The 23390-nt window shown below is 52.6% G+C and overlaps 6 protein-coding genes across 6 annotated transcripts; 4 read left to right on the top strand and 2 right to left on the bottom strand.

Annotated features, from left to right (window-relative positions):
• Positions 1-799: 799 nt before the first annotated feature.
• J7T55_007329 (uncharacterized protein) lies at positions 800-3179 on the top strand (the record flags this gene model as incomplete). The annotated part of the gene is made up of 4 exons (XM_053144080.1): positions 800-1069; positions 1246-2181; positions 2246-2526; positions 2618-3179. 4 exons carry the CDS (start codon positions 800-802, stop codon positions 3177-3179), a joined length of 2049 nt encoding a protein of 682 aa, XP_052993020.1.
• A 1777-nt stretch (positions 3180-4956) lies between these two features.
• J7T55_007328 (uncharacterized protein) lies at positions 4957-7040 on the top strand (the record flags this gene model as incomplete). Its single annotated transcript, XM_053144079.1, has 2 exons — positions 4957-6306; positions 6369-7040. The coding sequence occupies 2 exons, from the start codon at positions 4957-4959 to the stop codon at positions 7038-7040; spliced, it is 2022 nt and encodes a 673-aa protein (XP_052993019.1).
• A 476-nt stretch (positions 7041-7516) lies between these two features.
• Positions 7517-8816, bottom strand: J7T55_007327 (uncharacterized protein; the record flags this gene model as incomplete). Its single annotated transcript, XM_053144078.1, has 2 exons — positions 7517-7892; positions 8188-8816. The coding sequence occupies 2 exons, from the start codon at positions 8814-8816 to the stop codon at positions 7517-7519; spliced, it is 1005 nt and encodes a 334-aa protein (XP_052993018.1).
• A 2680-nt stretch (positions 8817-11496) lies between these two features.
• J7T55_007326 (uncharacterized protein) lies at positions 11497-14331 on the bottom strand (the record flags this gene model as incomplete). The annotated part of the gene is made up of 7 exons (XM_053144077.1): positions 11497-11683; positions 11795-11838; positions 11986-12348; positions 12405-12458; positions 12513-12706; positions 12766-13381; positions 13444-14331. 7 exons carry the CDS (start codon positions 14329-14331, stop codon positions 11497-11499), a joined length of 2346 nt encoding a protein of 781 aa, XP_052993017.1.
• Positions 14332-16009: 1678 nt separating this feature from the next.
• On the top strand, positions 16010-17943 carry J7T55_007325 (uncharacterized protein; the record flags this gene model as incomplete). The annotated part of the gene is made up of 7 exons (XM_053144076.1): positions 16010-16117; positions 16186-16242; positions 16321-16364; positions 16464-16774; positions 16828-17468; positions 17563-17673; positions 17725-17943. The coding sequence occupies 7 exons, from the start codon at positions 16010-16012 to the stop codon at positions 17941-17943; spliced, it is 1491 nt and encodes a 496-aa protein (XP_052993016.1).
• A 2228-nt stretch (positions 17944-20171) lies between these two features.
• Positions 20172-23104, top strand: J7T55_007324 (kinase-like protein; the record flags this gene model as incomplete). Its single annotated transcript, XM_053144075.1, has 6 exons — positions 20172-20228; positions 20277-21251; positions 21310-22125; positions 22192-22525; positions 22718-22740; positions 22802-23104. The coding sequence occupies 6 exons, from the start codon at positions 20172-20174 to the stop codon at positions 23102-23104; spliced, it is 2508 nt and encodes an 835-aa protein (XP_052993015.1).
• Between the last annotated feature and the right edge of the window lie 286 nt (positions 23105-23390).

Here is a 23390-nt window from a genome sequence, read left to right as displayed (position 1 = left end):
GAGCATGGCTGGTGCTGCAGGAGGGCAAAAGAGTTCATGTTATCGTTGCACAGGACGAAAAAAACTGCACCTGTGCGTGCTGTGCTGCTGCAAACACCCCCTGTCCCCTCACCGCGGCACGATGCTTCTTCGCTCTCTGGGCCGTCAACCAGGAGTCGGGCATCAGCCATCAAGTCCGAGTTGACCCAGGCCACGCCTCAAAGAAACTGCCTCATCAACCGCGCCAACGCGCCGTCGACGGCATACATTCATCCATTGCCTCCTCCCCCCCTCGCTCGAGACTTGACGGCGAGCTTGGATCTGTCTCTGTCCGTCTGTACTGACTGCATGGTGCCCGAGAAGCTCGAGGCTAGTCCATAACGAAAGCCCGAGGGGGAAATCCCGTTTGCCTTTCGAACAAGTCCGACGGCGACAACATCATCACCGTTACCGACAACAACAACCAAAGGCAAGTTCGAGACCTGCCACGACTCAGAGGCTCAATCAAGCTCCTCCACAATCCCAACCTCGTTTGTCTTGGCTGCACCGGCTCAACCATTGTAGAACAGCACACAACCGTCGACCCTGCTTGCTGCTGCTGCTGTGGGTGAGCTGTCACTGTCACCGGCACTGTCACTCTCACTGTCACTTTCGCTTTCACTGTCACGGGGATCTGCCGCCGAGCAGCCGGCCATTGACTCGGACACACGAAGCGCGCGCCCTGACCGACAAACCAGGAGACGCGCCTCCAGTTTTGGTCAGCCCAGCTCAGTTCAGCTCCAGCGCAGGGCCAGCCTGCCTGCAACACGATTGGGCCAAGATGAGCCTCTACAGCTTGCCGTCTGGGGCTCCACAGTCCTCCTCGACCAGCCTGAGCGGCGAGTCTCCGCTGGCCCCCACCGTCGGCGACCTCTCCTCGGCGGACCTCTTCAGCTCGGGCACTCCTAATGGCAATTCCGCGGGTGCTATGAACGACAATGTGAACGGGAACGCGACCGTGCCCACTTCTGCTTCAACTTCCGCCCACGATCCTGGCTCCCAGTCTACTGCCGCCGCGGGCCCTGCCGTCCCCGCCGCTTGTCTGGCATGTGTGAGTAGCCCTCTCTCCTCTCTGCCGAGTCCTCCTTCTCTGTCTACTGTGTGAAGTATCTGGTCCTTTCTTCTCGCTGGGTCTCCACATCCACCGGAAGGTGGACGAATCTGCTTGCTTCCCCTCGTGTCGGGTCGGTTCACATAGGGCTGACATATACCCATCTGCAATGACAGCGTAGCAAACACCTCAAGTGTGATGGCCAGAATCCCTGTACCCGCTGTGTGGCATCTCAGTCCGAGTGCGTCTATGTCGCCTCCCGACGGGGGTACAAAGGCCCGCGGCGAGGTACTGCTCAAAACCCCAACAAGCGGCACGCGTCCTCGTCTCCCGATGCCTCAGACGTCACCTCCGCCGGCGGGCCCGAGAGCTGCCCCATGTTGCTCGGGGCTACTGCCCCTGCACTGACAAGCGCCGGCTTCACGCCGCCCGTAGGCCTCGGCACCGACCCGAACTCGCCATTCCTCTCGGCCGCCGCCTCTATGAACCATCTGCAGCTGTACAGGACCACACCCTTTGGCACGCCCATCAGTGCCGTCCAGCACCATGCTCCCATCGTGCCCGTGACTACCATCGCAGACAAGTGCTTTGACTCGTTCTACTATCATTATCATGCCTCCCACCCCTTCGTGCTGCCCAGAGAATATCTGTTCCGGCACATACGGGAGAGCGGGCAAAAGCTAGAGCACCTACAGGCGGCCATGAGATATGTCGGCTCTCTTTTCCTGGACGTTGGACCTGCTCGTGCTTCGTATCTAGACGAGGCCCTACGGCTGACCTACTCTCCGAGCACTCCTAAAGACGGCTTCCTCGTTCAGACTCTGCTGTTGCTCATCGTCGCGCTGGACGGAAGCTGCCAGCAGGACAAGGCTCGGGATCTCCTGTCCGACTGCGAGAGGATAGCGGTCGAGTTAGGCATGAATACGCGGCAATTCGCCACGATGCATGGACGCGGCAGTCCCATACTCGAAGAGAGCTGGCGGAGGACGTGGTGGGATCTCTACGTAATCGACGGAATGGTAGCGGGCGTGCACAGGGTTACCAACTTCCTCCTCTTCGACCTGACGGCAGACGTGGCCCTGCCGTGCGAGGAGTCGGAGTATATCTTGGGGGTAAGTCATCACGGTGTTGTGTCCATTTCGGTCGCGCGAGGGACCGTACTGACAGCTGAAGCAGACTATACCACAGCCCATGTACATGGAGGACTTTGACGACCAGCTCTTTTCCGGAGAGGACCGCCCGTTCTCTTCCTTCGCGTACCGCGTCGCCGCGATCCGGAACCTCGGGCGCTTCATGCGCTGTGGCCCCATCATGTTCCCAGAGGACGAGAACCTCGCCAAGATGGAGGCTCACCTCACCAATTGGAGGCTGCATCTGCCGCCGGGGAAGAGGGACCCGGTGGACAAGAATTGTCTGCACGATGAGATGATGTTCCAGGGCCACTTCATCACCACAGCGTAGGTTCAGGCCCACCACGAAGACTGCCTTTCTTTAAAGCAAGAAAGATGGGTCTTTCAAGACAGTCCAGCTTACCGTCTTTTCCCCCAGATGCACCATCATGCTCCACCAGCCGCACTCGCAGCTCGACTCCTCCCCAGCACGCAACGTCAACTCATGCGCACCATACCGCGCCGTGCCGTCAGGCGAGGCATACAATATCCACACGCGTCACACGGTGACAGCCGCCGCGGACATCTCCAAGATGATCACGGCGCCGGTGGCGCTGACGAGCCACACGCACTTCTTCACGTGCGTCATCACCATGAGCGCGATCGTGCAGCTGTCCAAGTGGGCGCTGTACTTCCTGCAGGACGAGGACGACCTGCGGCAGCAGATCCGGCTGAGCATCGGCGCCCTGTCCAAGCTGTCGGGCGTGTGGAAGGCCGCCGACAACGCTGCCGGCCAGGTGCGTGGCGTCGCGCGCGAGATCTACCGCGCCAAGAAGGCCCAGCAGATCAACCCGGCCTTCTGGGTCGCCTTCACCCAGGAGGAGATGATCCAGAGCCTCAACGCCGACGAGGCTATCATTAGCGAGATCGACTCCATGCTCTCGCAGGTGTCTGGGGCGCCCGTGTCGGTTGCTGGCGCGCCTGGGGTGCTGGAGCACTAAGTGTGTACATGTATGACTTAATGTGTTATGAACATATATTATAAAATCCTGGAAAATATTCAGCAGTCCTTAGCATCGCGATGAAAAGGATGGGAAGGTTTTGGCTGGGGTTGGGATTGGGCCGATAACTCTTTATTGCTTGGGTAACTTGCTTGGGTAACTCTCCGGGGACCACGAGAAAATTTAATATCAGACCTGCGGGTCTAGGTAGTAGCAGCTCAGCTCATATGAACAATATCCCTCCCCAGCCCCCACTCGGTGAAATGATTCTCAGCTGTGATAGTGCTCGATGCTGCTGCAGCAGTGCATGTGTTCGTTCTCGGCACCCGGAGAAGTTGGGACTTGGCGATCTAGATATTTGGTCTCTTTAACGGCGTCATGGAATATGCGCAGCATCCTCCAGATGCAACCTCGCCCGATCCCAAGGCCCGACAGGGTTATCCTTCCTTCGCCCTGCTCTCCGGGAGGAACGATCTCTGGTCGCCGACGAACTGGCTGCCAACCGCGTTCTCGTTCGCTGCATGAGGTAAGACGGCCGAGCCGTGCCGGGCACCACACTACAACGAAACCGAATGATTGGAACCCGATGACCACCCACAATTTAGACTACACATCCCCGGTTTCTCCACCGGCTGCACCTTGGTCGCCGACCTCAACCCGCCCTACAGATCTGGTTGTCTAGATGCCTTGTGACACTGCCCCCCGCCCCGCCTCACCTCTGGATTCGGAAGCAAGGGCATCTATTCCTGGAGACACAATCTTTATCTTATCCTGCTGATTCCACAGTCTCACACACACACGCACACACACACGCACGCAGGGATCCGTCCCGGTAGACCGGCTCAGCCCGGTGTATGTGACTACCCGAGACCGAAACGCTTTGCGGGAGGGTGATGAAGAAAAAAAAGAAAAAACCCTCCCGCGCGTCGGAGGAGGACCAAGACAACTCTGATACCCGCCCACGACGATGAGACCAAAACGGCTGACTCCTGTCACACGGCCGGGTCCGATATCCCGTCATCTCCTCACGGTCACACTGACTCTACGGGGCCTGACCTTGCCCGTGATACTTAGAAGACCGCTCTCGGTTGGCGTCTCCGAGGAAGGGCGGTCCAGTCGACAGCCCTTCTTGCTCCTGCTCTATCTCGCCCGCCCTTGTAGGTTTCGTCGTTCTTCGGCCCAATCATCCCGCTCCTATAAGATCGCCGCTTATGGTTGCCCTGTGTGATGGGGAGGGCATCGTCGGTCAGCGCTCTCCTGCTTGCCCTTTCCTCTTCTCGCGCCTGGTGCGTCACGCTCACCGCGTAATGGACTTGCTACATGCTGCTGTGCGGTACTTCTGAAGACGGAAAGGGGTCGGTCGTCCGAACTTATCCCCTGACTCTCCGCTGTCGTACCGGAATCGGGAGGTGTGATGGTGATGTGATGAGATGGCTTGGTGGTTCCTTGAGGATATGGGGCCGCTCTATCTCTTACACAGCCTCGCCGTCTCGTTGGATCTAGATGTTGGTGCTCCTATGCTGAGGGTGTGGTCATGCATACGGCTTCGCTGATAAAAGATCCTCCCTCTCTTTCTAATGCTATCGTCGTTGCCTTGCTCGGGCAAATCCTTCGTATAATCCTTCGGCGTTCATTCCAAAGACTCCAAGGATTCCTAAAAGTTTAGTCTGGTTTTATAATTACTTGACAAGGCATTGCTGTCAATATCACTTCCTTTCACCTCTTACTTGTTCTTTCCACTGCCCTCCTGGTGTCATAATATCTCATATCCCCCAATATGGCAGCCAACACCAACACCAACACCACCACAAGTCAGGAAGCTCGCAGCTCAGACAGTAATTCAGCAACCAAGATGCTGCCCTACCTCCCCGACACAGACCTGGAAAAGCAGCACGGCGGCACATCAGGGTCCCACCTCCTGAGAAATACAACAGTGCACAACATTTCCTGGTCCGGCATCACCGTCACCGTCACCGACCGCACATCAAAGCAGCCCAAGACCCTGCTGGACAATGTCCAGGGCTACGTCGAGGCGGGCGAGCTGCTCGCGCTGATGGGCCCCTCGGGGTGCGGCAAGACAACCCTGCTCAACGTCCTCGCAGGCCGCCACTCACCAGCATCATCAATAACACCCACCACAACCAAAGGCCCCAAGGTAGCCGGCACAGTCCGCGTAAACGGCACCATCCCACAGCCCACAACCCTCCGCCGCCTAGCCCGCTTCGTAGAACAGGAAGACGCCCTCCTGGGCTCCCTCACAGTCCGCGAGACGCTGACCTTCGCGTCGCGGCTGGCGACCCGCCTGCCCGCGCGCGAGCGCGCCGCCCGCGTGGACGACCTCCTCGCGGCGCTGGGGCTGCGGGGCCAGGCGGGCACGGTGGTGGGCACGCCGGTGCGGCGGGGGATCTCGGGCGGGCAGAAGCGGCGCGCGGGCATCGGCGCGCAGCTCATGACCGCCCCCCGCGTGCTCGTCCTCGACGAGCCGACCAGCGGGCTCGACTCGGCCGCCAGCTTCGAGGTCGTGCGGTACCTGCGGGCGGTGGCGCGGCGGGATAACCTAATTGTTGTCGCGAGTATCCACCAGCCGTCGACGGCGACTTTTAATCTGTTTGATAAGCTGTTGCTGCTCGGGGAGGGGCGGACGCACTTCTTTGGCCCGCTTGGTGCCGTCGAGCCGTATTTTGAGTCGGTGGGGCGGGCGCTGCCTTTGCATGTCAATCCGGCTGAATTCTTGCTGGACCAGGTTAGTGTTGACTTTGCTGGTAGGGAAGAGGGAGGTGACGGCAGCAGTAAAGGGGACGCCGCAGCCAGGCAGCGGCTGGAAGGCTCGCGCCGCGCGTGGCTGGCGAGCCCGCTGGCGGAGCAGCTCAAGAGCATCGTGGCGTACTGCGAGACGCAGCAGCAGGGTGAGATGGACCTTGTGGATGCGGCCGAGGAAGTGAACAAGCCCGGCTTCGCGAGCCTGGTGCTCACGCTGCTGCACCGATCGTTCATCAAGAGCTACCGCGATGTCATCGCCTATGGCGTCCGCATGGCCATGTACTTTGGCCTGGCGGTCATGATGGGCACGGTGTGGGTGCGGCTCAAGACGGAGCAGGAGTATATCCAGCCGTACATCAACGCTATCGTGAGTCTCCCTTTCCCCTTGTCTCTTCGTTTACATAAACGCGGTCACTCACACCCGTTCAGTTCTTCGGCTCAGCCTTCATGTCCTTCATGGCAGTGGCCTACGTGCCAGCCTGGCTGGAGGACCGCCTCCAGTACGTCAAGGAGTCGAGCACGGGTCTGTATTCGGCGTCGCACCTGGTGCTGTCCAACTTCCTGATCGGCGTGCCGCCGCTGTTCCTGATTGCGCTGGGATTCAGCGCCATCTCGTATTTCCTATCCAACTTTAATCCGGCGCCCGCCGCTTTCTTCACCTGGGTCATGTGGGTTTTCTTCGACCTTCTGGCCGCCGAAGGCCTCGTCGTCGTCATAGGATCGTTGGCGCCCAACTTCGTCGTCGCGCTGGCGCTGGTTGCTTTCGCCAACGGGCTGTGGATGTGCGTCAATGGATTTATGGTGCAGCCAACTGTGCTGAATGTGTTTTACAAGTATGTCTTTAGCTACTGGGACTACCAGAAGTATGTGTTTGAGGGCATGATGGTCAATGAGTTCTCGGGGAGGAGCTATGGGTGCGGTGACGGGTGCCGCTGCATGTATCAGACCGAGCTGGCGGATGAGTGTCGCATCGCTGGCCAGGGGGTGCTGGACCAGTTTGGGTATCGGGATGGGTACCTTGGCAAGAACGTCGGGATTATGATTGGGATTATAGTTGGATACCGAGTTGCTGCGTGGCTTGTTTTGATGTGGAAGAAGTGAGTTTGAGGATGCTATGTGCGTTCCATGGTGTTGGTATTAGGCCTACACAATATATAATTTGCAGTATTCGAACGATTTCTCAAGTCAGCCGGCCGTTAGCAGAGACAATATGATTTGTGTCTTGCGATTGCTCCCAAATTTTGCGCCGTATCCTGAACGCCGTGTCGCTCAATGAAGCACCCAACCTCCTAGTTCACTTGCTGTGTTCGTCTCCTCGGAGATAGGTATCTTTTCGCCAATGGGCTTCTGTCAATGAAGACGTTCCATGTCACTTAGATGGACTGGTCCCTGTCAAAGATCTGTACGGTGATCCTTTGATTCCCTCAATATCCACCTCTAGGGCTGAGGTTCATCCACCATGTAAATTGCTGAGATCACCGTGTTGCAAATGTCAATGTCGATGGTTACTGGTTGGTCAAACTTCTCGCTCTCTTCCAACTCACGAAAGCTCAGTCCTAGCTCTGTCGACTGCTACTTCACCCCCCAGAGTCAACCTCGATGGCAGCATACCAGCTCCCGCTCCAGTTCGGCTCGCCCCACGCGCTCTTGAGCCAGCAAGTGTTGGTGCCGTAATAGTTGCCCCACCCCACCGCCGTGCAGCCCTCCTGGGCGGAGCACTGCTCCAGGCAGGCTTCGAACGTGGTGGTGTTGACAGTGAGCATGTCGACGGCGCCGCAGCAGCTGTTGTAGTCGCGCCCGCACAGCACCAGGAACTGCTTGGACGACGACTCGAGCGTGTAAGTGGTCCTGTTGGCCATGGGGCAGACGATGGACGTTGCCGTCGTCGCGGCCGCCGTCGCCGTCGCGGACGGCACGCTGTGGCTGCTGGTCGATGTTGAGGTTGAATTTGAGCTGTTATGCCACATGGACGAGTCAGTCTTTGCTTCTTCGTGGAGGCTGGGCCGTGTGCTGAAGTATATCGGACGTCGCATAAACATGTCCCCACACCAGCTTGTTCATCCGTCTTGCCGTTCTCCCGCGAGCCGATCCGCGCCTGGGGTTCACCTGCAACGCCGTCCCGTGCTTGGGAACGGGGAACGACCCGGGAAAATGGAAGTCTCTGTTCCAGCCCAACACCGTTGTTCCGTGTGTTGCACAGGCGGGGTGAGAAAGAAAAAAAGGGAAAAGAAATAAGAATCTGACTCACCTCGAGCTATCATTCCTCGTCCCCAGCCCTACGCCAACTCCGACAGCCACGCCGACGACAACAACAAATACGGCCACAGCCAGCACACACCAAAAAATCATCCTGCGCAGGCCGCATATTCTCCTCTCAGCAGCGCGCTGCTTCTCTGCGTCGGGTGGGTCGAATGGGTTATGCCCGCCGTGATAGTTGGCCTTGCTAAACTCGCTATAGGGTTGACTGACGGGGGTGTACGCGTTGTCGCCGCCGGGCGACACCGCCTCGGGGAAGGGCCAGGAGCCGCCGCCACCTGCGTGCAGCACCTGTGGCGGAGAGGAGTTATCGCCCCATCCCTTGTACTCAGCGTACGCGGTCTCCGGGTCCGAGGGCGGTAGGGCCTCTGGGAGGGCGCTGTGCGGGACCTCCAGGCCCGACTCGACGACTTGAAGGCCGGAGAACTCGTCGCGGTTGATTTGGTGTCTGCGGTCGTCGACAGGGCTGTTGTTGGTGTCGCTGGCGGGAACTCCTCGCTCTGAAGGATTATGGGGAGGTTTCTCGGCGGCCATCTTGGCGCCGGTAGTGCCGGATTGGACCCGGACCTTTTGGTCGTCCGGATCCGGGCCCTGAGAGGCTTGGTCACTGTTTGAATCCATTGGTATTTTCGTTCATTCGTTCATTCGTTCATTTAATTCAGTCTGCCTGTTGTGCCGGTAGCGGCAACATCGTGATGGTCCCACCCGCGATGAGCCTGTGGGCCGAAACGGTGCTCAACGTCGACGTGTCTTGGGAGCTTGAGGACAGCAGTTGCTCGAAGCAGAACGAAGGGTGAGATTTAGATGAGCAATACAAATTGGCATGGGCGGGAAGGAATCTAAGGCAAGGTAGGACTTGTCCTATTAGTCTCGCAGAGTCCACTCTTTACTGGATCAGAAGCAAATCCCTAGCCCGCGTCTGGGTGCATAAATACAACCCTGGATCCCGACAAATACCACACAAAAGGCCATGCTGGGGGCTGCGGGCTTCGGTCTGGGGTCGAGTCCGACCACCTCTCAGCCTCTCAACCCCTCCCTCAGATAGAGCAACCTATCGCTTCAGCTGCTGCAGGAGGTAGGAGACCAGGATGCGTTTGCCGCGTTGCCATGGGGCAAGGAAGACAGACTGTGGGCGGAGACGACAAAGCCGAAGAGGGTGTGAAGAGACCCGCGTGTGATGAGTGAGGCTAACGAGAGTCATGTTCCCTGTCCCTGCAGCTGGGCCCCTAGCGCATTCTTATTCCTGAATCTCCCTCCAGGGGGAGACGAATAACATCGAGCAGCCCGTGTTTGGAAGATCTCAATCAATGTAAGAGGGAGTGTGCCGGTGGGTGACAGCGGCAGTGGCGCTCGTGATCATGACGAAGATGAGTTCCGCTTTACGGCCTCCCCAACGGCTCGACCGGCCCGCTTTCTCGCCTTTTGATACGCTACTGTAATATCAGACTTATGCCGTCCATATGTGCTCCACCTTGTTGCGTGACCTGTCAAAACCCGAGCACAGGGTTAGAAGTAGGATCCGGCTTCTTGTTAAATCTTCCGTCGAGGTGGGAGGGTGGATCGTCCCAGAGTGCTGGGTCAACCTGGGACTCGGAAACTTGCGCGAATCTAGGCCTCCAGGGCTATAAGGGCTGTGATCCGTGATTACTCATGACCTCGGGACTTGGAACCCTGGTGATGTGGTAGTAGCGCAGTCCATGCATCCGAGTTAGTCTCAAATAATAAAGTTAAGCTTTTGCTATTTTGATTATTTGGAAATCACTTGAACAAGATGAGATAATCTTTGCAATGGGGAAGGCGTTCCTGACACGCCCTGAAAGAGTATTACCTTGATTGTGGCGTCGCTGTGTCGCTGGATACGTGCATGCGGCTGAAGCAATAATCGGCAGTCGAACAACAAGAATGCTCAAGGCCTACACTTTGAGATGCGATCTCATCACAGGTGTCTTACAAGATTGCGATTGGGTGATCATCTCATCGCCGCTCGGAACGGCTTCGCCACAGTTCATACGCATCAAATCGCTCCCAAATCACACCCAAATAACAGATGGCCTCCTGGCCATGATGAAATGGACGCATATGCACGCCGCGCCGCATGCCACGCAGGTCCTGGCACTAAATCTGACATACAGCAACATGCATCTCGATCAGTACGATGGGTAGCACAAGTAGCGATTCTTGGTGCAGGAAGTGGGAGGCCGCACAAGTTATTATGCAATGCCCTAGTAGTGGTGGCATTGCGTAATGTTTCGTGTTGCTCGGGCGTACAGTAACAGTCCTTGGCTGTACATCCCGAGGTCATTTTTGAGACCGATGGAACACCGACATGGACTTCTGCAGAACCAGTGCTTACATTCAGAGAAACGATGGTCGGTGGCCATTTCTATTCTGCCAGACCATACCTACCAGGGGGAAGGGGGGTTTCTGATTGGGTCTTGCAATGCACGCTGCGGAATACGTCTGCTGCAATAATATTGATATTAAATCAAAATTTAGAAATCATAACGAAATGCTTGTAAAAGACTAACAAATCATTGCAAAAAAAAAATCCAATCAAAAGGTTGATATCATATCGATATCATATCAAGATTGATTTCATGTCAACGCATGTCAAGACATGTCCAAACTAGCCTTATAAACTTTAAAATATTTCTATTTTTAGATATTTCCGTAATTCCGTAGCTCAACCCTTAGTACATAGTCAAGCGAAAAAATAAGAAAAAAAAGTTGGGTGGGGGACGAGTTCTTAAAAGGGTTGCAAAAGGGTCTTTTTTTGGATTTCATATCGTGGCTTAACATCATGTCAAAGCATGTCAAAAACAATTGCATATCAACCACAACATTATAAAGACAGAAAATCTTTTTATAATTATATTAAACAATTGATTTGATTTTGATATCATTGCGATATGCTATTGCAATGCTTTTGCAATACATTCAGAAACCCCCCTTCCCCCTGGTAGGTAATGCATGATTTTCATGATGACCGGGTAATTATGTGCTGGTGTGATTCTCGGTGCCGTTCTTACCCTTCGCCTATTCCCCTTCTCTGCTCAACTCCTTGTCTAAAATTGGATGACATCCGCATTATGGTATAAAGTATTTACCGAGTGTTGGATTGGAAGCCTAGTCTTTCAGGTCGATAAGTCCCCATTTGCACACGTACGTGAGCCGGCTGTGTCAACTGAGCATCTCACACCTTCGAGATTCGAATACAAGTGAGTGCCCGCCAATAGGGGCACAGATTTAATTTCCTTTCTCTGAATCCGCAATCGGATTCTTTGGACGAAGGAGCGGATCTCTAGTGTTGCTCGAGCTCGTCTCGCACGATGTTGAGGGGTTTGAAGGAATGAGCCTTGAGAACCTGGGTGTCTCCAAGTTGGACTCCCTTGGTCAACAGCTCGGTTTCAGCGGTCATTCCCTCTTGTATACTCGGGGCAAACTGCTCTACAACGGTCGACACTGTATTGTATTGACTCCATGCATCCCTGGCTCAATCATTTAGTCTGACAGACTCTTGATTCTATTGCAAGCATATGACAAGACTTTCGCCGAAGTGGATTCTGGGGTCTAACACGGGTATTTGCTCATCGACAAACCGTTCCATATCAGTTCCCATCCATAAGTCATATTTCGTATCTCCCTTCGCCCTCCGTCAGGAAGTCTAGTCAGAAAGTCTACTGACAACCCACTTCATGCTGAGGGTGCCTCAAAGTCGTGTTCAGTTGCTCAAGCATCCATATTCTTCCAATTATTCTTATTGTTTGAACAGTATTGACCAAATTCAAACCTTCAAGCGCTGATCGTTCTCTGTAACTGAATGAAGCGGCAGTCGCAGGCTTTGTTGGTTCGCCCTGATCTGCTGATATGACTCAGCCTTCAGAGGCGCTATGTAGACCGGCGTGGGCTGGACCGCAAGGGTGTCACCCAGCGACTGCGAAATGCTTCCTTGATTCTGAGGCTTTGGGCTCCCGTTGAAGACATAGTCACCGTGAGAGGAGCAGCGTGACAGTATTTTGGTGAATTCTCTCTTGAGATGTTTCGACTCCCACCGCTTGGATGCCTGAAGCCTCAGCATCTTTTCTTCGATGAGCGTGAGGATGTCTTTGACAAAACCGGAGCAACCTTCACGGGATTTGAGGAGCTGGATCCACTGGTGTGCTTGTTAGCTCCTTGGTCTGGTCCGAGACGCGCTGGAGGACACCTTACCTGGGTCAGTTTCGGGTTTAGTTGTATCCCATACCACTTTTGCCTGTCGGTATCCTGCGATCTTCAGCATTGTGTCTATCCTTGAAAGGGACCTAAATCATTTCTTACTTTGAGAATACCATCTCTAATGTGCACAGAACCGGTGCCTTGCGACTGGATCTCACAGATCTGGTAGAACATTTTCCGAAGACCCCCCGTGATGTACTGCACCTCGACGAAATTCTGGAAATCGTCCAAAAGCTTTTCACCTCCTAGTAGCCAGGTGAGCATGTCAAGAAAAAGTGAGCCTAGTGTCCAGATATCTATAATCAACTTTCAGCTTATGCGTCATCAGAGCCCGGAATGCGATGTGGATACTCACCATACCGACGGCAAATCAGCCCACCTTGCACGTCGCATTCGGGCGGGTTGTACGCTGGAGTGCCCATCACCTTGTTGTTGGGGATGTTGGACCGGGTTATTTCACGATGGAATGAAGACAGACCAAAGTCAGAGAGCACGAGTATCCCCCGAGGGCGCGCCTGTGAACGAAACAGGAGGATGTTGTCCGGCTTGATGTCGGCATGCAAGCCATATCGCCGATTATCATGTTCCAGCTCGTGAAGGTGGGCCGGCTCGTGCAGTTTCTCGACGGCTCCCAGAATGCCGTCAATCTGCTCCGCCATCCAAATGAACGATGCGGCGTCCCATTTCCAGGATTTATTGCCCAGTTGCCAGAGGCCAAGGAGATCACACTCAGCCCAGGGAAAGACGAAGCGGAGTTGCAGGTGGCCGTCGTTGTGCTCGAAAGCTGTCAGCATCGTCAATAGATGAGGATGCACCGTGCCGTCGAGCCGCCACAGAACAGCGACCTCTTTGCGAAATCGGATCCGCATCTCCTCATCGGTCTCGTCCCGTGGGGGAAGCTCTGGGTTGTCGCGAGTGCGGGTGATTCGGCGGAGAGTTTTGACCGCGAAGACTTTGCCATCGAGGCCAATCTAGTAGATAATTTCACTATTTAGTGACTTTTCTGCGATTTGGGTGAAACTTAATCACCTACACCCTCGAGAAGCTGCATGAAATCATGATTCCCATCGTCTATTTCGAACGGCGATACTCCGCCGTAAGCACCACCAGCATAGGAGCTGCTCATGTGAGGAATAGACAGGCCTTCTGTTTGCGAAGTGCTCATTCTCCGCTCTTTCCAGGGAAGATATGTCGTATTGGGCAGCTTATCTACCCACATGCATGTGGGTTCTCCCATTTCTTTGACTAAATCTTCATCGCGGGCCGGCCTCTGTCGGAAGAAATGCACCAGAAATTCCCTCTGGACAGCAAAGAATCTTTCTCTATCATCTGCTCGCCAGTGCTTGCATGCGTGGATCTCCGTCACCGAAGCTGCATTCTCAAACAGGGGGAATCGTCTCTTCATTTCTAGCGTACCATCTCTCCGACTGAATGGCAGCTTGTCGTCAGAGAGTCCCTCGCCTACAAACTTACCAATGTCCTGGCACTTATTCAGGCGGATGAGGGTGGCAAATACTTTAGTGTAGACTCCCGATACCTTTATATCAAGACTTTGGTCCCTTGTGCCTTCGGGACAAATGAGACTGGCGTATTCTTGCACTTGAGCGACTTCGTAGTGGGATTGCAGCTCGCTTACGACCCGACGTCGCGGCATGACAGCGTGGAGAAGGTGCAACGGCATGTAGTTGAGACCAGAAGTCTCATCACAGAGCATCCGTTCCCTTAGAAGATCTGCAAGACTCATTCCTGATGCTTCGTCATCATCTGCGTCGCTGCTGAAGGTTTGGCACTCGTCGTTCAGCGAGATGCTGCTTTGTTTCGCGAGGCACGGCGCATCTACAGAGGGAAGGAATGGCTTCTCTCCGTCCACATCGTAACCCGAAAAAGTCGGCTGGAAGGTCTGCTGCTGAGAGGCACTCATCGTAAGGGTCTGGAGGCTGGAGCTGTTGTTGATTGTTCGGGGCGATCAGAGTCCTGATTGTCACTTGGGGAGTCTTGTCCAGTAAGGCGATGATTGCAATGCCTTTATCTCTATCAGGCATCCATGTGGCAATGAGCCTATCAGTATGCCTACACAAACCGTTGGATGGAGTGCCGACATGTTCGCTCGTGAGGCACCCGCCAGGGCACACAGCCTTATTTGTTCTCGTGTGGTCGCTCGCTAACTGTAGCTGGGCAATTCAATATGCAACTCCTCAAGGAAATAGTAATATTACGTTACCGGAGTTACCAACTTCTGGTGCTTTAGGGCGTAAATGTGGCAAGGCATACACACGCTTTGCAACGCTTCGCTGGGCAACAGTTGACTCTGAGATTTTGTTGGGACGTCTCGGATCTCAGTATTCACAGCACTGGTGGCACAAAGAGTAGAAGGAGTCCGAGAAGCTCTCAAATTGAGCTTGTAATCTCTAGGTAGATACCTACGGAGTGCAGTACTATAACTCTCCGCCACGTTTAAGGTGAGATTTGTGGTTGTCGAGCTTGTGAAGTTAATTTTGGTACTATCGATAGGAAAACACCGCCGAAACCCCTCAACCTCTTGTGTGGCTTGTAATCCAAGTCTTCCAAGCTGTTTCCACCATCCTTAGGCACTCAGTTGTCATCTCTAATAGTGTTGCTTCAGTGCTTCTAGCTGGGTCTGCTCATGCTAATTTGACACATATCAGCGTCCACTAACAGCCAACAACCACAACCACTTCATTTCATAGCACAACTCACATCCGACAAATTTCGAGGAATATCACAATGGAAATAAGCACGCTTGAGCTGCTCAGTAACAGGGCGTTTTGTTAGCCACAATCATTTGATGTTGAGGTCATTAACCAAAGCCCTCAAGGGCATGGTTACTTACTTGCACTCGGAAGGTTCCCTGGCCAAAGATTTGACTGAAGAACCCTTCCAGTGAGTTTTGGAGGTAGTAAGTTGCTCGTAAAAGAATGAGTTCCATGTTGGGTACGGTCTTGGGATACGCTACGCAAAAGCAAGTAAACATCCACTTCTTTTGACTATGATTGACCGTAGATAGCAGCTTGATTGCCGTACGACGACAGTGAATCGGGCTGGCGCAGGGGAGAGCTTGAAAACCTGCTGGTGACCAGCTACATAATATACATACTGGGAGGTCCGTGGCGAAAGTTTCCTGAGACATTTGCTACATACCACATGTCCAACAAGGCTGAGTCACTAGGCAGTTTCGCCGGCTTGATCCAAGGCTTTTTTGTGCTGTGTTGGCATACATGGCGTCCATACAGCACTGATCAGGTTGAAGGGTCGAGGGGCTGAGGCAACAGTGGTTCCACGACAGGCATACTTGGGCGGGGCTGGGTAACGGGAGGTAAGTGTGTCAGAGCCACTTTCCACGCAAGTAATCCAGTCAGCAGCCCAAAGTGCATTTATTAGCTTGCGTCACTCTTGTATTCCATGATTGTCTGGAATTAGGAGAGGGTGTGGTGAGCTGGGTACATACTTAGGTACCTAGGTATCCGGACAGAGAACCAGGGTGCGAATCAAGCTTGGGTTCTTAGGCCATATCTTTCTTCTCGGTGTGTTTCCACAGGCGACAGTCTAAAAAAAAAAGGCAATAAAAATTGAAAGATTCAATGGACTGGCCACATGACTATTCAATTGTGGATGAGGGCAACCTGAAGCAGGTGTTCTCTTTTGATCCTAAACCTACGACAGTGGTGCGACTTCTTGAACAGGATGAGGTGAGCTCATCTTTAATTCTTAGACCAAACTATTGCATGACTATTAGGCGCTGATCTTGGGTCATCAGACACCCACTATCACCTCCCTAGACGGAAAGGAAGACTGGAACAGGTGGATGCACAGTGTAAGTGATCGAAAGTCTCAGCAAGCATTTAGCCCCTACCCATAAATGTGGCCCAAGTTCTTACTTTATGGCGTTTAGGAAGTACCGTCGCTCGATGGAACCACTTCAGGCTTGATATTGGTGTACGTCCCCCCGTTCACTCCCATCTCTCCACCCCCCTCCCCCCCCCCAAAAAAGAAAAGAACATCATGCGCCACTGAATATTGAGATATCCAATACAGCTTGGCTCGGCGAGCGGGAGGGAAAGATCACGATCTTCCTCGAGTGACGAAAGTCAACTCAGATGAATGGCTACAGCATCTGGACCGAGAGATCAAACGTTCGGGAGTAACTTCAAACATGGCATCAGATGGAGCAGGTAACAGTGACCTTCGTAAGCTTCCATTTTCGAAAGATGTCTTTCTCGACATAGCCAGGAAATTCCACATCCATAATTCAATTCTCCGGACTGTCAGCAGGGCAGATATGTCGGAGTTCTTCAATGCAGAAGTGCGGATAACTTTGGGAGACGGAACTGAGACGCCAACATATGGTATGCAGCCACCCTCTTGAAGATATGCCCAACTACTAACAATGAGCTTGCAGTCTACAACTGTCGTTCTGCCAATACATGGCCCATGGACCTGGCCCTGACGGCTACGTATTTTCCTAGCTGCAGATTGACTTTTGCGGTGCTATTCGGCTGCCCACTTTCCGTAGAGCAAAGTATCATTCGGCGCCTGAAAGGTGCTATTTCTGAGGCCGGTCATCCTCTCCTCATGCCTGGTATATTTGTCGAGATTGAACGGACTCGACACCTCCGAGTCATCGAGAAGTCAGTCTGCGCAATAGAAAAACGCATCACATCACTGGCCTATAGCTTAGAAGAGATGGAAGCCATCGCCTCTTCGCAGCGGGACAGAGACAATCAGGAAAAGAGGGATCAGTGGCTTGACACGACATTCCTACGCAATCATCTACTCAGCTGGAATCTCCAGCTCAGAACAATGGCAAGTCATGTAAATGAGCTCGTCGACGGGCACTTACCACTCCAGATCGGCCATCATCCACCCAAGGACAGCCGATCCCAATGCAACGTGTATGATGATTGTGAACCAAGCCGAGCACATTTGAAGCGTGTCAGTATTAAAGTCGGAAAACGGCTTGGAGAGATAATCAACGAATACGACGACAAGATTCGAGATTGCACCATGAGAGTCGACGGTATGGCAATGGCAACGCAATGGGTGAGATACTCCGGTCGAACATGACTTTTCACCTGCCCAAGAGGATCTAATCACCCACCAACTCAGACACAGGCTGACCTTACGGCTATCCTAGGCACAAGGGGAAACCAATGCGGATATTGCCTTGGCTACAAGCAGAGACTCGCGGCATATGAGGTCAATCGCACTTGTCACGATGATATTCCTTCCGGGTACATTCTTCGCTGTAAGCCGGCCCCCCCTCCCACCTTTCAAACTCGGATAGTACTGTATTAAGGCCTCGTATGTCTTCAAGTCGTTCTTCTCAATGACCTTCTTCAACTGGTTTGATGCAAATGGAAAAGCGGAGGTGTCTGGCTACCTATGGATCTACGTGGTTGTGAGCGCGGTTTTTACAATCCTTACAATTGGAACTTGGTGGTGTTTTGGCGTCTGGCGTCGACATCCGCTGCGCCTGAGCGGTGGAGATATTGAAAAAGTCGGTTTCGTTGCGTAAAGTCGCTCATTTATATTGATACACACAATGCACGAAAGATGTCAGACTAGTGACCCTTGAACATCTTATACAACAATATCAATGCTGATGGACCATCTGATAACCACATTTTTGACATCTGGAATGACCAATTTGAATTTTTCTACGGGCGCTAGATTCAGCTAGGTGACGAAGGTCATTGCGTATGCTTCCCTACTTCAAAATCTCTCGTATCTGATGAGTCCAAATCATTTCCTTCGATCTACTCAAGTACTCACAATTGTGGGAAGGGATCGCAGACTAACAGTGATCTGCAGCGTCAGTGAAATAAAGCATTGTTCGCGACAGACACATGCATGTAAAGCGCCACCATTAGAACAATCAATTGGGAGACCGAGAAGGCCAGGAATGTGGAGGGAAAAAAAGAATCATTGATTGATCGGGAAATTTTCTCATGGAAAACACCTCCAAAGGCTCTTAACAGAAGGATATGTGAGCTCTACCAACCGGGGTCCATCCACGACTGGCAGCTCGCCAAAGCACCCCTAGCGCTTGCCGCACCCAGTGCATTTCTGGTACAACGTATCCTGGTCCAAGGTTCTACTTGAATGAATGACATAGACATTCCGTCGCACCTAGTGTTTTCAATGAGCGTGTTAGGACAACACCATGACGGTTGAAAAGGGGCAAAACCCACCTCGACCCTCAGGTTGGTGTCATCGCCGAGGAGATGTCGCAGTTCGATGGAGAGTTTCCCAGGGCTTATGTGTTTTGTTGGGATCTTTGCACATGGTAAAGACTCAAAGCTGGAGTGAGCCATGGTAGTGGCGACGTGGTATGGCTAGATAATGGTTGTCTAGATGGAACGAAGTCTGGAATAGCTGCTGATTTCACTGCTGGCACACCAAAGAAAATGATCTTGCTGCGTTCTAAGCGAACCCTCTGATTTATAACCCGCCGGGGATCGAAACTCCTTCTCCAAAAGTCCGTAGCCTCACTTGACTCATTGTCTGACCTGACCGACATTGGAGCCAACCAAACCGGAGATGAATACGCAGCATTGTTTGACTTGGGGCCAACATGGTGACCATGGTGGTACAATAGGCGCAGCACTAAGTGATCCCACATGGACTCAGCGCTCTAGAAAGTGTAAAAAAGGCTGACTCTGCAGCAACACATCGACGGGCAGTGCCTGGCCGCGGACCGTCCAAGGTCTGGGGCGGTTTTGGTACTACGTTAAGGTCTTGCAGGGCTGCTGTCAATGTAGAGCCGCATTGCACATTGGAGCTGGAGCCTTCTTCAACTGATTTTACATTTCGCTGGCGGCCCCCGGATCCCTCATTGTTTCGGCCATTAGGCGAGAATCACAATTTCGACTCCTTAACGCTTGCAATACTGATAGCCTCATAAGTCACAACTCAGTATTAAGGGGCCTCTTTGCGTGTCTTTTAGAGAATTAGCATCACAGGGGCGGGAAATGAGGCCGAAACTGTATGATTTCTGCGTGCAACATCAGTCAAGGGGGACATCTGCTGTGGCAAGTCACAGGCCACGCCATACGAACTCCTTCATATTTATAGTGCAGCAAGCTTGCAGTTTGCCGACTCCTTTCCCTCTTCCATTTCGCAGCCGAATACGTTTCTATCGGGCTCTCCGTGTTAACATATTCTGACTTGCAGCGGGGGCTGGAAATCTGCCCAGGGGGAAGGGTTGGTCAGCGTGCTAATGCAGCTATTGCAGGTATGCACAGTGGATGATGAGCAGGCATATCCAAACTCTTGGGAAGCTGCAGAAACATACATTTCCGAAATCAGAAAGGCATACTGGGTCTCCGGGCATGCCTATTAGTAATTTGCCTACTGACCTAGAAAGGAGCTGCCCATAATACTCGAGCTGCCCAAATGATTCAGACTACTGCTCCGCCTTCGACATTCTGCAGCCTCGATACGAGATGTCATGTTGCACAGTACTCAAGCGGGTGACAGCCATCCAAATCGGATGGTCAGAATGGGATTGGCAGAGAAACCTCCCCCCTCGCTTTCCCCGTTCACCCAACTGGCCAGGGCAGACGGATGTTGACGAGATGCTATTCCTACACCCCGCAGGTGATTTATCAGCCCGTGCGATCTCAGTCGATACTCGATAGATTTAAACATTCAGAAAAGCCTATCTATGAGTTCCCTCAAGCTTCTATGCAGCTTGTCTAGAAGACCACTTAGTATTTACCCGCCAACAGGGAGTAGTACGCAATGACTCGTCTCCCATCAATCAATCTGGACACGGTGAGGCCTTCCAATGGTTTTTTGGTATGCCGTGGTTTAGAAGTGTCAACACGGCTACTGACACAGTTTCAGGGCCACATACTGTCGTCGAGCAGCAACGAAAGTCCACCCTGGAACCCTCATGACGTTTCCTCTGCTGCACAACCAACGCCATCACAGGCTCTAGACAGCTCTTCACATAGCCTGAGCCCATCACCATGTGGAGAAGAGGCTAGCCAGGTTGGAGACTATGGCGATGACAAGCACCTGGAGCATTTAAATCGGCTCGAATCGCTCACTAATGGACTCCCCGTCACACATACCGCTGAGTCTATCATCTCAATCGGCGCCATATTTTCCGAAGCGTCGGATGCGAGTGATCCTGGTATCCAAGACACAACTTCTGCTGCAGGCGAAACAATTTCGTTGCGCGCGGGGCGCCTAGCAGACCTAATTCGAGAGAAGAGCGTAACAGCACCCCGCCCAGAACCCAGAACATTCTACCCTATCAATGATCTTTTAGAAGTTGTCACGTTGACTAGTGCACGCCAAGAGCTTATATGTTGTGGAGTTTCAAATGCCGATGGAATACTAGACAAGATTTTCACCCCCGAGACTGTTTCCGGCCACAAGACTCGACTTTTCAAGATATTCGTGATTCTGACTTTGATTGAGAAGATTGCGGAAATTCAGACCTTCATCCATGACGGTATCTACGATCTTGACTTACCTTTCGAGAAGAAACTATCCGACGGGACCAGGAAGACCAAAAACCAGTACCTTCGGAATCATCAGATACCAAGGCGAGCAGAACTTGACGACATCAGTGTGTTCAGAGACTGGACACCCATTGACATCGAGAACTTCATGGAGAAACAACATGCAATCTGTGTCCCGATATTCGAGTTCAATACAGAGCCCAGTGCTCCAGTTTCACATTACAACCTGCATCCACAGACTATCCTTCCATACATCGAAAACGAGGAGCACGAGAAGCGGTGTGAGGGCCGCTCTGATGTGTGGAAAGTCAAGCTCCATCCGGCCCATATCATTTGCGAAACACTTGATGTGAGTGCAATTTGAAAGCTCTCCCCGGTGTCGAAACTTCTAACTAAAGCCACACTAGCCCAACATGTCACTCGCGGTGAAACAGCTGAGACCTAATGTTGGTAAACCATTCACCGAAGAGTCAGAGAAGTTCATGAAAGAGGCCAAAAATCTTCGACGGTTTGCCAGCCGCAACAACGACTTCATCATTAAGTTACTGTGCACTTTTCAATGGCGCGATCGTTACTACTTCCTCTTTCCTTGGGCGGATGGAAATCTGTATGAATTTTGGAGGATTTATCCGGACGCGCTTGCTCATCTGCAGAACCCTTTGACGGCTAGGTGGCTCTCTTCACAATGCCTCGGCCTGGTCGCGGCACTCAGAGATATACACTACGGCGATGCTCATCTAATTTCCCACAAGAAGAAACATGGCAAACATGGAGATATCAAACCTGAAAACATTTTGTTTTTCAAGAGAGATAGCCAAGAGGACGCGGAGGCCCCTCCGGCCTGTCGTACCCACCTCAAGATATCAGACCTCGGCGAAGCAGAATTTCACTCAACGACTTCCATGGAAGTAGACGCTTGGGGTCTGCGTCACACACCATCATACTGCGCGCCAGAGCTCAGAGTTAAGAATACCTCGATGCCGAACTACGACATTTTCTCCCTAGCTTGTGTTTTACTAGAGTTTGTGACCTGGTACTTACGCGGGATTAAGGAGGTCGAAAGCTTCAGGGACCGCAGACTGAATGAGCCTGAGGCTCGAGTATATCCAGTTCATTTCCCATACGTGCTAGACAGCTTCTACAAGCATATCACAGTGGCGATAAAAGATCACCATGGCCAAAATCCCACCACTGGAGCCATACACAAGAGTAGTGTTACGAGGGTAAGCACTCCATTTCCATGGCAAGTTTCTTCAACGTACGACGGGTCGCTGATGCGGGCAAAATAGGAGATAGTATCCCTTCTCGAGGATCCGTACTGCTCAGATTATATCTTGGATCTACTAGTCTTTATCAAAGACCACCTCCTACGTATGAACCCGGAGGACAGAGCTAACTGTGATACGATCTTCGAAAAATTCGAACAGCTCGACAAGCTATGCAAGGAGGACGAAATGTATTGTGTCAAGAAGCTCAAGCAGGCCCCAGCCCGCTCGAGGACAGACACATCGTTAATTGTTGGTGTGGAACTCGAGCTCTCGCGGGAGGAAAGAAAAGAGATCCTTCGAAGTCTCAGAATTGAGAACAATGACCAAGTCCACATCACAATAGAGGAAAGGGTCGGTATTGGAAGCGTCACCGGCCATCAGTCGCATCTTGCAGGAGGCTCACAACCAGCATCTACTTTAGCGACCTACCAGCAAACATCACTGTCGCATGAGCCCGAATTAGTGGATTGCGAATATCGAATGCAAAAATGCGATGACTCTTGTGTGGGCAAGCGAGAAAGTTGTGCAACAAGTCGGCATGACATAGTGGAGTCGCGAGACACCATGAGAGTAAGTCCAAGCCAGCACCATCGCACATCTTCACGTTGAGTCAATTTCTGAGGATCAGCAGGATGAGTCCCACCCCGAAGCGGAAATGTGTCCCATCAGTAATTCCATGACGACTTCTGAGAACACTCCAGCGACGGCTCATCTGAATGTTCCCAACAGAACAGACGGCCAACAGTCATTTCAGACTATGGCTGAAAGCATTCGAGGCGAGGAAAAGATTCATAAGACTGATGATGGGGGTTCAGTGAGTATAGAGACTGCTACAGGGCGATCAAGAAGCGAGAAGGGCGCCAAAGACTGTGGTGGCCCTCGTAGAGTAAAGGACAAGACCGTGCGCTTCTTGCGGCGAATTTTCTGTTCATGAGTAGGCGTCATTTGAGTATCATTTTGATGTACAAGGACCAGATTCAGAGTAAAGTCTCTGACTCCAACCGGCACATCATGCCAAAGCATAGATGTGAGGAAGAATTCCACGGCATGTGTGCAGGAATTTATAAATTTAATATCTTTTAAAGGCGCATAGGTTCAGTCCAATATCTTTCAAAAGCTCACAAGTTCTTGGTAGCTTATTTTCATACTCTTCCTTAACACAGTCTAATTTTCAAATCAATCCTCTTAGTCCATTCTCGGATCGTTGAGCAATTCAAGAC

Source organism: Diaporthe amygdali (assembly GCF_026229845.1).
Source record: "Diaporthe amygdali strain CAA958 chromosome Unknown NODE_16_length_960263_cov_65_539585, whole genome shotgun sequence".
NCBI lineage: Eukaryota > Fungi > Ascomycota > Sordariomycetes > Diaporthales > Diaporthaceae > Diaporthe > Diaporthe amygdali.
This window is presented reverse-complemented; position numbering and strand designations above follow the sequence as displayed.